This window comes from Otolemur garnettii, unplaced genomic scaffold (genome assembly GCF_000181295.1).
Source record: "Otolemur garnettii isolate 467f Iridium unplaced genomic scaffold, OtoGar3 scaffold00087, whole genome shotgun sequence".
NCBI classification, from domain to species: domain Eukaryota; kingdom Metazoa; phylum Chordata; class Mammalia; order Primates; family Galagidae; genus Otolemur; species Otolemur garnettii.
The window spans coordinates 5,218,845-5,231,540 of record NW_003852482.1 but is presented as its reverse complement, the minus strand read 5'-3'; the positions used below and the strand labels follow the sequence as shown (position 1 = coordinate 5,231,540).

The window sequence follows — 12,696 nt, the reverse complement described above, 5'->3', positions numbered from 1 at the left end:
AAAAAAAAAAAAAAAAAATTGAACAACAACCAGGTACAGTTTAAGTGCCCATAGTCCCAGCTATGCAGGGGGCTGAGGCAGGAGGCTCGCTTGAGCCCAGGAGTTTGAGGCCAACATAGTAAGACTCTGTCTCTGAAAAGGAAAAAAAAAGCACTCTGGGAGGCCCAGGCAAGTGGATTGCCTGAACTCACAGGTTCAAGACCAGCCTGAGCAAGAGCAAGATCCCATCTCTAACAATAGCTGGGCACTGTGGTAGGTGCCTATAGTCCCAGCTAGTTGGGAGGCTAAGGCAAAAAGATCATTTGAGCCCAGAAGTTTGAGGTTGCTGTGAACCAAGATGCCAGGGCACTCTACCAAGGGTGACAAAATAAGACTCTGTCACCACAAAAACAAATAAAAACAACCCAGAAAGTAATGGAACTGAAAAAGAAAAAGCTTCAAAATTGGTGGAGGGGCTGAGCAAGGTGGCTCATGCCTGTAATCCTAGCACTCTAGGAGGCTGAGAGGCCTGAGCTCATAGGTTTGAGATCAACCTGATTAGACCTGATCTCTAAAAACAGCCGAGCATTGTGGTGAGTGCCTGTAGTCCCAGCTACTCAGGAGGCTGAGACAAGGGAACTTCTTGAGCCCAAGACTTTGAGACTGCTGTGAGCTGTGATGCCAAGCACTCTACAGTGAGACTGCCTCAATATAAATAAATAAATAACTGAATGAATGAAAAAAGTAACAAGTAAAATGATCCCATTTCTCCTATATACAGATATACTTCACATGGGTGAGTGGAAAGCCTGGCATTAAGACATACATCAATATGTTAATGGAATTCTCTCTAGAGAAAGGGAAGTATGGATGTTTACTTCTGGCTGATATTACCTATGAGTGTTCTGCAATGAACATGTAGCACATTTTCCCCAATACACACATGCTCATTGTTTTCTCAAGTGGATACACAGAGTAGGATGGATGGGGTGGTGAATAAAAAGAGGACTTATGCATTTCATTTTTAAGTGTTCTGAATATCTGGTGTATTTAAGTGGTACATAATAGTGATTTCAGACCAGTCATGAAATGAAAAGACAGATCCAGGAAGATGTACTCAGAATCTATATAGGCCATTATTTACAATAGTCTCACCAAGCCCTTTCACTCATCCCCAGCATCCACTGACATTTCAGCTTGTGGAATTCTAATTACAGAGTGGTAGGAGGGAGCCATGAATTTTTTATAGTCATAATTGTCCCAGTAATCATTCTCATTAAGATTTTAAACACATTCTTGAAAGAGGCTGCAAATGCAGCTTAGAAAACCTATGCCCACAAAAATTCAAATAATGATGACCTCTCCACTTAATAAGAAATCTCTAATTATTATAGTACACATTTCAAGATGCATAAGAAAGATCTTACCTACAAATTCCCAGCATTTTTTATAATCAGCAGGAAATTTTCGTAAATTCAACCGATAGAAAATCTCTTTATTGGGGGAGCTGAGCCATTCCTGTGCCACCTATACAAAACAAAAAAGCAAATTAAGAAAGCAAAAACATTCCCAAAAGCCATGTTAAATAGCAAAATTTTCCAAAGTAAGCAACAATAAAACCTAGAATCTGAGGTGACAGAAGCTAAAATTTAATTTGTGGCAGTTTAACAAAACTGTCTAAGCACTCTCCTGCCAATTCAGTAGCCATTAACTATATTTGGCTATTTAAATTTAACTAAGATCTTAAAAATTGCTCAAACTAGCCACCCTTCTGTGTGCTCAAGAGCCACCTGTGATTCTGCGCTCATGCTACAGATGCAGAGCATGTCCAGCAATGGATAAAGTCCCGCTGAGATATACTGGTACATGCCGCTTCCCAATCAGACCACCTCACAAGTCTGAAAGGACCTAGATTTGTGGCAAACCTTTGGGATTTCTCACTAACATATCAGCCTGCCAGTTTTAGAATGGCCCATATACCTCCCAATTTGCCAAAGTACCTGTAAGGATTTTCTGAGAAATAAAGAGAACCAACACCATCCTCAAATTTAGAAAGGAGACTGTTAGTGTAAATAAGTTATACTGGCTTGGTGCCCATAGCTCATTTAGGGTGATGGCCACCATACACCGGGGCTGGCAGGTTTGAACACGGCCTGTAGAGACACCTGTAGCTCAGTGGTAAGGTATCAGCACATACACCGAGGCTGGTAGGTTTGAACCTGGCCTGGGGCAGCTAAATCGACAACTGCAACAAAAAAAGCAGCCAGGCGTGTGGTGGGAACCTGTAGTCCTAGCTACTTGTGAGGCTGAGGCAAGAGTATCACTTAAGTCCAAGAGTTGGAGGTTGCTGTGAGCTGTGACGCCACAGCACTCTACCGAGGGTGACATATTAAGACTCTGTCTCAAAAAAAATAAATAAATTAAAAAGTCATATTAGGTTTCAAATTTTTAAAAATTAAATGAATTACCTTTTAGGTCCTAAGAAGGGCCCAAGTTTAGTCATTAAGTGTCTAAATTAACAACTGGCCATCAGTGCCTCTGATGGAATTTATCACCAGAGACTACTGGTACTGAGGTGCTTTTGCACTACAGTTAACCAACTAAGACTCCACCATGATTGTGCTATAGACATGGGGGAAAGAACACTGAATCTGTGTTATTTGCTAATGAGGTCAGACCCTGGTCCACAAGTTATAACCCATTTTTATTATCCAACTTTATGTCCAGAATACTCTTTGGCAGTGGTGTATTTAGGTGACCCCTGTGAAAGGGTCATTTGACCCCCAAAGGGGTTGTGACCCACAGGTTGAGAACCGCTGCTCTATGGTATGGTATGGGAAATCCATAGAATTACCTTCAAAAATACACTCTCTGCTCACAGCATTATTTACAATAATGGAAACAACCCAAATGTCCATCAACCGGTGAATGTAAAAACAAATGTGGTATACCCATACAATAAAATCTCTCATTTGGCAATACTAATACACAGACAAGCCTCTAAAATATTATTTGAAGTGAAAGGAGCCAGATGCAAAAGACCACGTATTGTGTAGTGCTATATATACGACATTTTTAGAAAAGAAAATCTAGAGACAGAGATCAATGGTTTGCCAAGAGCTCATGGTAGGAATGGGAACTGACTGCAAATGGGCATAAGGGATTGCTCTGGGTCTGTAGAAATGTTCTGAAACTGGGTTGTGGGATGGTTGTATAACTCTGTAAATTTAGTAAACTATCATTCAGTTGTAGTTTTATGGTACAGTACATTATACTTCAATAAAGCTCTTAACATGTATCCTAGTGGGTACAACAAAAAGAAAAATGTATTATATTCTGTCTAGAATAAGACATATCATTGAAATAATCAAACACTACATTTCAGGTTCTAAATAGGATACCAACCAAATTTTTGTAAATAGAGTTTACAGCCACAACAGCATTCCATTAACAATGTGAAAGTTCAACTAAGTCAAATTACAACTTCATGCCACAACCCATAGCTTATTACAAAGACTAAAACTTAAAATCAAACAAGGTATCTTAACACTTCTAATAATTATTGGCCTGTATAAACTGGAAATGCTAAAACAATATTGTTTAAATTGTATGGTTAAAAATAAAAGGTAGAACAAGGTAACTTCAAGGTAGATTGACTGAACACATGCACATTCCTCCTGAAATCCCACTAAAACACCAAAGGGATTTTTAAAAACATGATTAACAATTAGGCCAAATAGAAGAGAGACAAGTATCAAAACTTTCGAAGTTGAAAAGCAGATGGATTAAATTGTAACTCAGCAAGCCCTAGAAACTGAACTTCAACTGGGATGCAAATACTTTTAGAAGGATGGCCGAAGGGAGACCATCCTCTGATCCCAGCAAAAATCTATATAGAGATTTAGTCTTTAAAAAAGTGAATAAAGTAGTCTCTGACCTTGGGGACAGCAGAAATGACAGGAATACTGTACTGAAAATTTTTATAAACAGAGTACTAGGATACTTCTCCTGTCTCATAACCTCATCCAGTCCTGTCCTTACATTCAGCTCCCAACTAGGCCTGTAGATTTCCAGGGAAAATATATGAAAATTCTTTTTGGTAATTCCAACTTAAGAGATTTAAAAAAAAAAAAAAGACTAAACTACTGTCATAAGGATAGGTTTTCCTAATGGTCAACAAGCCTATCTGTTCACTCAGAACTCCTGGGTTTTTTTTTTAATCTTTTATATAGACCGATATATAGATAACTGCACCTCAACACAGACGTCTTTATAAATTATAAAAGCAACATCAGGTGTTACCATGCTATGGCACCCTTCAGATCATCTCTGACTTCCACAGTGCAATGATAAGATAAAAGAGGATCATTTTCTTTAGTGTACGTGTTCACCTGCATTTTGAAAAACTCTATAAAAAGGAATACTAGGAGTGCCAAGAGTTCTAGAAAACTACTAAAAATATACTAAACAAAGTCTAAGTTTGGGAGAAAAACTGAGAAGACCTCCAAGAAAACAGAACAAAAAAAAAAAAAAGAGCGATAAAAAATAGAAAAAAGAAAAGAAAATGAGAAAATGGAAAAAATTTTAAGGTCTATAAGGTTTCAAAAATTTAACTCTCATATACACTTTTTTTTTTTTTTTGGAGACAAGAGTCTCACTATGTCTCCTTTGGTAGAGTGCCATGGCCTCACAGCTCACAGCAACCTCCAACTCCTGGGCTTAAGGGGTCACAGCTCACAGCAACCTCCAACTCCTGGGCTTAAGGGGTCACAGCTCATAGCAACCTCCAACTCCTGGGCTTGCTTCAGCCTCCCAAGTAGCTGGGACTACAGGCGCCCGCCACAACGCCTGGCTATTTTTTGTTGCAGTTGTCATTGTTGTTTAGCTGGCCTGGGTTGGGTTCAAACCTACCAGCCTCGGTGTATGTGGCTGGCGCCGTAACCACTATGCTATGGGTGCTGAGCCTCACATACACTTTTTTGGGAAGCTTGAAGGCTGTGCCTCACTCACAAAAAAGAGAGAGACCAGTAAAGATAACATGGGTCATACATAGGACACAAAGACAGAACCCAGGGAAGAAGAAAATACAATCCTGAGGAAAGGCCAATAGTTGTTTTCAGGAAAATTATCATAGGCCACACAAAGAGAAATTCATGCATTAAATGATGTGTCTGACAATGAGGGATTCAAATATTCAAAATAAAGCCTGAATTTAGTGATAAGGACATAGAAAATTAGGTAAATTGGCCTGGCGCCTGTGGCTCAAGTGGCTAAGGCGCCAGCCACATACACCTAAGGTGGCGGGTTTGAATCCAGCCCGGGCCCACCAAACAACAATGATGGCTGCAACCAAAAAATAGTTGGGTGTTGGGGCGGGCGCCTGTGGTCCCAGCTACTTGGGAGGCTGAGGCAGGAGACTCACTTGAGCCCAGGAGTTGGAGGTTGCTATGAGCTGTGATGCGACAGCACTCTACCCAGGGGAATAGCTTGAGGCTGTCTCAAAAAAGAAAAAAGAAAGAAAGAAAATTAGGTAAATAAACAAGTTAACAAATCCAGGGAAAAGAGCTGGTAATGAAAGGAGTGGCTATAGCACACTGCATGACACAGTTGAAGATACCTTTCACACAATCAAAACACTAACAAAATCCAGTCAGAATGGGGGAGGAGGAAGGGTTTATGGGACAGTTGGGCTAGAAAGAGCAGGTACCTCCTGAAGCAGGAAACAGAAAATGCCTAAAACTGAAAAGTCACTAAGTCATAATACAGGCATGTTATTTGGAAATATAGAAGAACATTTCAAAAGAATCATTTAAGAACTGAATTAATAGTTACTTGGGAGGTGCGGGGTACCTGATGTTTTTTCAGTTTTGTAGAAATGTGTAACTACTTTTAAACTTAGTGTATATACATATAGAACTTGTACACATTCTATTAAAAAGGCTACAAAAATGTCCAGAAGAGAACCAATCTGAAAAAGGAATGTGTATCTTTCATTTCAGAGAAAAATAAAATCAGAAACCTGTCCATTCATAAAAGGGCCCCAGTACTTTCTTGGCAATTAAAGCAACCCTAAAACAACGGCTAAAATTTGGATGGTAAGTTGATACTACAGATGCACCAATTCCAGCTTGTAGAAGCCATTTATCTCACCTAGCATTAATCATTCAGCAGATGTATCCCTCTGTGCAATATACTTCCTTCAACACAACAAGCTCGTTGCCATAGTGTCTTTGCATTCTACTCTCTGGAACTTACTTCCCAGAGCTGGTTCCTCCTCTTCCCTTGGGTCTCAGTGTGAATACCATCTACTCACAGAGGTCACCTGATCTTTCCATCTAAAAGTGCCCTGTTCCCTTTGTTCTAGGTCACACTAGAGGCCTTATACCAATCTGAAATGGTCACAAGTCCTCATCTGTCTTGCTTACCACTTTACCTCCCAGGCCTGTAAGACCACTAAGCACCCAAATACCTACTAAGTGAATTAACTTATCAGCCATTTGCCTCAACACTGCTAGTTTTAAGAGTCTTACTGCATATGTGGAAAGTTTTTTAAGAAATTTAAAGAAGTAAAAATTTGTTCCCAACCCCTTACCTGCCGTGAAAACATCAAAAATATCTTTCAAAATGCAGGTGAACACTTACACTAAAGAATTATTTGCTGTTTTTCTGATGTTCAAATTTAATTGGAAATCCTGTATCATTTGTCAACTCTAGTCAAGGGGAGGAAGGAGTAAAGAAAAAACACTGAGATGTGTGGAGGATGGGGAAGAAGTTATAGCGAGAGTGCAGCTGCTGCGGTGAGTAGGAAACTGCGAAGTCAGGTGTGTAAAGAGGAAGTTAGGATTTATTAATTTGTGTTCAATTTACCTTTGCCACCTCCCCAAAGTTACTAAAACTCTCCCTGTGCCACTTTGGGCTTGGCACACTGAGTTGTGTCTATTAAGCTTCAAGAGGCAGAAATTAAAGTGTTTCCTCCGTATTACCAGCATTGCCAACAGCGGCTGGTACAAATGTCTATTCAGCATGAAATCTAAAAGCAAAATCTACATCAAGAAGGTCAATTATTTTAACTGTACTCTAAGCAGTACTCAGCATGGTAAAGAAAAACAGCACCTTGAAAAGTTTGGAAAGGCATATGACAAAAACATATACTTACTGTTTCAAAAGTATTCAGTACCATCAAAGGGAAAAAGACATTAAAATAATCTCCACAATCTTGAAATCTGACAGGCACAGGTCTTGAGATGGACTGACAAAGACTTGCAGGGGGCCCACACTGATCAAAGTTCAAAAACATTTCATACTTCCATTTTAAGACCTCTTTAACAAAGGTATCAGAGATAGACTGTGATGACAACAGAATGTTTACTGGAGAGGAAGTTGGAAAAGATTTGTTCTCACTAAAAGGAAGTTTATAACCTGGCCTGCTAGAATTATTTGGAGTCTGAGAATGAAGAATATTGCATGGAATCTTCATTTCTCCCATTGGCTTCAGAGATATTAGAGGAGCTGGCTGTGGTACTTTCAAAATAGACTGCACCCCATTTGGCTTATTTTTTAGTGCTGAAGTACTTTCCAAAGTCTTAGACAGATTAGCAATTCGCGAAGTACTACTTGAGCTAAAAATCTTAGCAGTGGAAGGTCTTAAAGGTTTGGATGCAGAAAGGGGCAAGGCAGGTTTACGAAATACATCTTCATCTGCTGCTTTAGCTTCACAGTGTTTTGAGCAGTATACGCCCTGGTTTTTTGCGGTTTCAACACAATCTTTGTACTTACACTTTGTGCCACTCAAAGATTCCAACTGAGGCCGACTTACAGAACCTTCTTCCACCTCAACTGTATTCTTTCCAAAAACTAGTTCAATGACTTTATTATTCTCTACTTGTGAACACAAATCCATATCTTCAGGATCATTTTGTGTTAAAAATAAATTATCTGCCTCTGTATCACTGTCAGATTCAGGTTCTGCCACTTTCAAATTTGCCACCTTTGTATGATGTACTGGTAGACCTCCTCCACCTAAAGCGTCCTCTGAAGGAGAGACGAGTATTTCATTTGTTGGTATTCTTCCGTTTAACACTGTAGAATCACACTGGTTCAAAAGACAAGCATCAGTTGCCTGAAATACAGAGTTTGCTTTTACAGTTTCTGGTTCAGAAGACATGCATTTTACTAACTGTTTTCTATTATTGTTGGCAAGTACCTCCGTTCTTCCTGTATAATCTGACCTATCAGATTCTGGTACAAGCTTGTCAGAAGTCTGTGCTGTCTGTGGCCCTGCTCTTGTAGTATCTGTACTTTCACAATCAAAACCCCCTCGTCTATTTTTTTTGGACTTGGATCTCATCTGCCTTTGCAACTGCAGATCTTGACTGGTTAAGAGTTTCTTGTTATTTTTGACAGTTAGAGTCTGAGGAGAAATTAATTTAGTCTTTTTTCTGGTATCAATTACTCCAACACTTTTGCCATGATCACGTAACTGAACTAAATACTCTAAAGATCGCTGAGACAACTCAAATGCCTTACGAGGAGCCTTTTTCAGACCAAGTTTCTCAACTGTTGAGGCTGGCTCAGGACAGGGGCGAAATTTCTTTGGTGGCACTATTGCAGGAGTTGTCCTACAACTTAAGTAATTTAAATTTTTACTCTGTCCTTTTTTGGCATCTGAATGTGCTGCTCTCTTGGAGGTTTTAGAAAGTGGACCTCTCCTAACGGGTTCTGAATGATGAGGCTTTGGAGAAGACTTCTTTGGTGTAACCGTAGTGGCTCTCTGAATATTTGAACTGGGAGTTGTAGGCTTTGTGTCTACACTTTTTTTGAAATCATTTTCAGGAATCTCTCTCTCAATAGGAGTATGAGACTGGTCTTCATTTCTGACAGAAGACGAAGGCCTTAGAGGATCTTCAGCCGTTGGTTTTTCAGATCGTTTTCTCTTAGGTTTTTTTACTTCAATTTCACAAATTTTCTCAACAGAAATACTACCTCTCTGTGGTTCTTTGTGTCCTTTAATGCGCTCTACTTTTTTAGTAACTTCTTCAGGTACATAATCCGTATCATAGCCCCAATCGTTTGTGATATCAGACAAATCAGTCAAACATGACTTTTTTTCTTCCTCCTGAACTGAATTCTTCTTGTTTAATTTATGATCTTGCCAAACAGAAAACATTTCAGATGAACTTTCAAACTCAAAAGACTGAGAATCAGATTCCTCAAAATCCAAAGACTTTGTTTGTTCCTCCTTTATTAGCTTCTTTTCCACATTACTATTAACTATTGAAACACACTGCTCCGGATATTCTTTCTTAATGCATATTTTGTCCTGTTTAATGTGTTTCTCAAGACCCAGAATTCTTTCATCATCATCATCATCAGAATCCGAAATAATAATAACCTGTCCATGGCAGGTGTCTCCAACATTATTCTGGTTAGCTGTGAAACATCTTTTATCATCTTTTACTTTTCTTTGGAGCTGGGATGGGCTTTTTTGAGTTGAATCTGATGGAAACTTAATAACACTGGCTTGAGCTATTAAAGATAATTTGTGGAGGTCTCTGTCTACCTGAGAATCCGTTAAGATATCAGATTTAGCACTGATGTCAGGTGCTTGTTCCCCTGTCAGGTTAGAAGAAATCAGATCAATACTCTTACTCCTTTCCTTATCTCTTGATTCAAGTACAGTCACTGGATCGTTAAAGGGAGACATTTTCTTCACTAAATTATCGGTCATTTCTATAAATGAGACCAAATCTTTATCATCAAGATGACATTTCTGTATTTTAAAACTGTTTTCATTTAAAGAGAAAATACCCAACTCTTCATTCTTTAATTGTTTCTTTTTTGGTAATAAACTGTTTACAGAATTTTGTTCTCCATTTTTATTATCATCCAGAATACCATTAGGATCTACAGACAGGTTGTGTATAAAGCTGTCCCCTTTCTGAACTCCTGTATCCTTCCTTACATAGAAACTCTCAGTGTTAGATGCAGTTAGGTTTTCCTCTAAACTGATAGCATTACCGACCAAAGTACTTTTCCTGTGTTGCTTCTTTATTACATGTGATAATTTTGCACAGATTTCATCTTTCTGTGCCTTAGTTTTTGGTTTTGAGGTTTTACCAAGAGTATCATCCTTTAAAGAGAAATCCTCATTTGATGTAGACACTTTCTCCAGAGATTCAGCACTAGAATCAGTCAACAAATGTGTTGGTATTATTATTCCTCTGTCACTTCCCTTTTTTGGGTCATTTCTTGAAGTACAATTCTGTGGTATATACGAGGAATTCTCTTTTACAGACTTCCGCTTCCCTCTACTTATTTTAACTCGAGCTTTAGCTTTTTCAGTATGAAGGCTTATACTACTCTGCTTTAAACATGACTCAGCTGAGAGATGGTCTTCTAGTTTCAAATCCTTTATAATATAATTATCCTCATCATCCTCTTCTTCCATAGTGTTACTTGCTTTGATCAGTGTACTCTCTGGCACTTGATATATATCACCTTTCATTGGTTCTTTAGAAAATGTTGGGCTGGAATTTTCCACACAATGAATATCTTTTATAGACTTCTTCCCTATTTCTTCACTTTCTTCTTTATTGTAAGATGCAGGAGGGGTTTTACCTGCCAGAGTCAGATCCACCAAAGTGCTACATGGAGGTACTTTTGATTTTATGTTTCTAATAATTTGTTTTAAACAAGCTTGTAATTCATGGGTCTCCTGACTAGTCAACTGCCAACCTAGAGATAAATTTCCCCGAAGGAATAAGTTAAGCTTATCCCAAAATCGTTTACAAATAGTTTGCTGTCCAAGCTGATAACCTTCTTTAAGGAGACTTCTAATCAGCTGCACACAAGCAAGCTGTACAGAGTTAGACGGCATTGAATGCAGTGACAGTGATGATATGATTGCCGTTCCTTTGGAGCAATTTCCAGATGACTTCTCAGAACTCCGTGCAAATGCAGTGGTAGGAAGTTTGGAACATTTCACAACTACTTCCACCCACTGCTGGGAACTACTCCATAGCAAATGCAAACATTTTTTATTTCTGTGCAGTTCAATCACTGATACCAAAATTAGAAGAAAAAATTCAGTGACTTTGTCACACACAGCATCTGCTTGGTTGAGAACATCTTTGACTTCGGAGTGCAGATGATGAATAACCTCTGCTATGTAAGCAACACCCAAATCTTTAAGATCCATGAGAGACTGAACAAAAGGTATGAACCACAGAAATGTGCTGTTATGAACACGCATGTCTTGACCGATATCTGACTGAAGTACATTGGCTAATGTTTCCATTTCTTCATACATGTTAGGACAATAATCTGGGCAAATGGCAGATCTCCATCCAGAATCCTAAAATGAAAGACACTGAAATTCAGATAAAAAAGCATCATTTATGACAGCTTTAATACCCAAGTTGTAAAAAAGAAAATATATTTTTTCCATGCACTTATCTTGGTTTTTTATGTATTATTTCTGATATATATGCCACCCAAGAAATTGAAAACCCAAGTTGAATTCTGACGGTAAAGATTCATGAAAAGGCAAATTTACACCACCTTCACATAATCTGGATTTCCATTAGTTGGTTTTCATTTCTACCATGCCACTTATTTCCCCATTAATTTTTCATCTTACCTAAGTACACTTAAAAATTAATTTCCCAAAATGCATACACTGTAGAGTCCATTTTTCCCTCATGTACAATGTGGATCTGGTTCAATCAGAAGGCCTTTATGTAGCAGGTGACTCAAGACAGCTACATATCACAAAGTCAATAATTCAACTAATTATGTAAAACACTGTTTATATAAAAAAAGGCAATAAAATCACGTCAATTTTCAAAGTGTTTTATACCTTTTTGGTCTTTTCAGGATTATAATTGTATACAATCTGACTGCAAGTCACCATATCATCCAAATGTGATTCCGGTTCCAACTTGGTCCTTAAATAGCAAGAATAAATAGAAATTACTAAAATGAAGGGGGGAAAAAAACCCTCTTGTTCAGTCAATTACCACATACCTCCTTACAGAGATTATCTTACAAGCCTGACCTTAACTGCACTGACCTCACAGAGCTATTTCGGATGTTCTGGATCTCTCTATTGTAGCTTCCATTGTTGATAATGGTTTGCAATGCCTCAATAGGGTCAATACGTTGACCCCAGACCTTAGATCCCAGGCGATCCAGAATCACCATGAAACAGTGTAATGCTGGCCAAAAAGGATCCACACTATCATCTGAAATACAATGGAGTAATTGCTGAATTAGAAAACAATCAGAAAAATGTACTAAAATATATTGAGAAGCATTCTTTATCTGGTTAGCAAGAAAATTAATAGCAAAGCATCAAGTAATTTAAAGTAAATCCTTAAGAGACAAAGGTTTTTAAAAGCTGGCAAATCTTCAAAATATTTTTCAAGGGATACTATGATACCCCCATACAGAATGTTTTAACGGGCAACAAACTGTTAAATGAGCAACAAAACAGCCTGGTATGGCTTGGCACCTGTAGCTCAGCGACTAGGGTGCCAGCCACATACAAGGAAGCTGGCAGGTTCGAACCCACCCTGGGTCACCAAACAATGACAACTACAACCAAAAAATTGTTGGGTGTTGTGGCAGGCACCTGTAATCCCAGCTACTTAGGAGGCGGAAGCAAGAGAATTGTTTGTGGCTGGGCGCCTGTGGCTCAATCAGCTAAGGCGCCAGCCA

The 12,696-nt window shown here is 38.7% G+C and overlaps 1 protein-coding gene across 6 annotated transcripts in view; it reads right to left on the bottom strand.

Moving 5' to 3' along the window:
* Positions 1-12,696, bottom strand: part of SETX (senataxin) — a 103,906-nt gene that overhangs the window by 44,542 nt on the left and 46,668 nt on the right. For 5 of the 6 annotated variants that reach the window (XM_023516126.1, XM_023516129.1, XM_023516127.1 and 2 more), the window contains exons 8-11: positions 12,050-12,221; positions 11,837-11,924; positions 7,136-11,332; positions 1,407-1,506 (exon numbers count right to left, since the gene is read on the bottom strand). In XM_023516126.1, coding sequence (XP_023371894.1) covers positions 1,407-1,506; positions 7,136-11,332; positions 11,837-11,924; positions 12,050-12,221 — 4,557 coding nt within the window. The remainder of the gene's footprint in view (positions 1-1,406; positions 1,507-7,135; positions 11,333-11,836; positions 11,925-12,049; positions 12,222-12,696) is intronic. The other variant, XM_023516130.1, reaches the window with a different exon arrangement.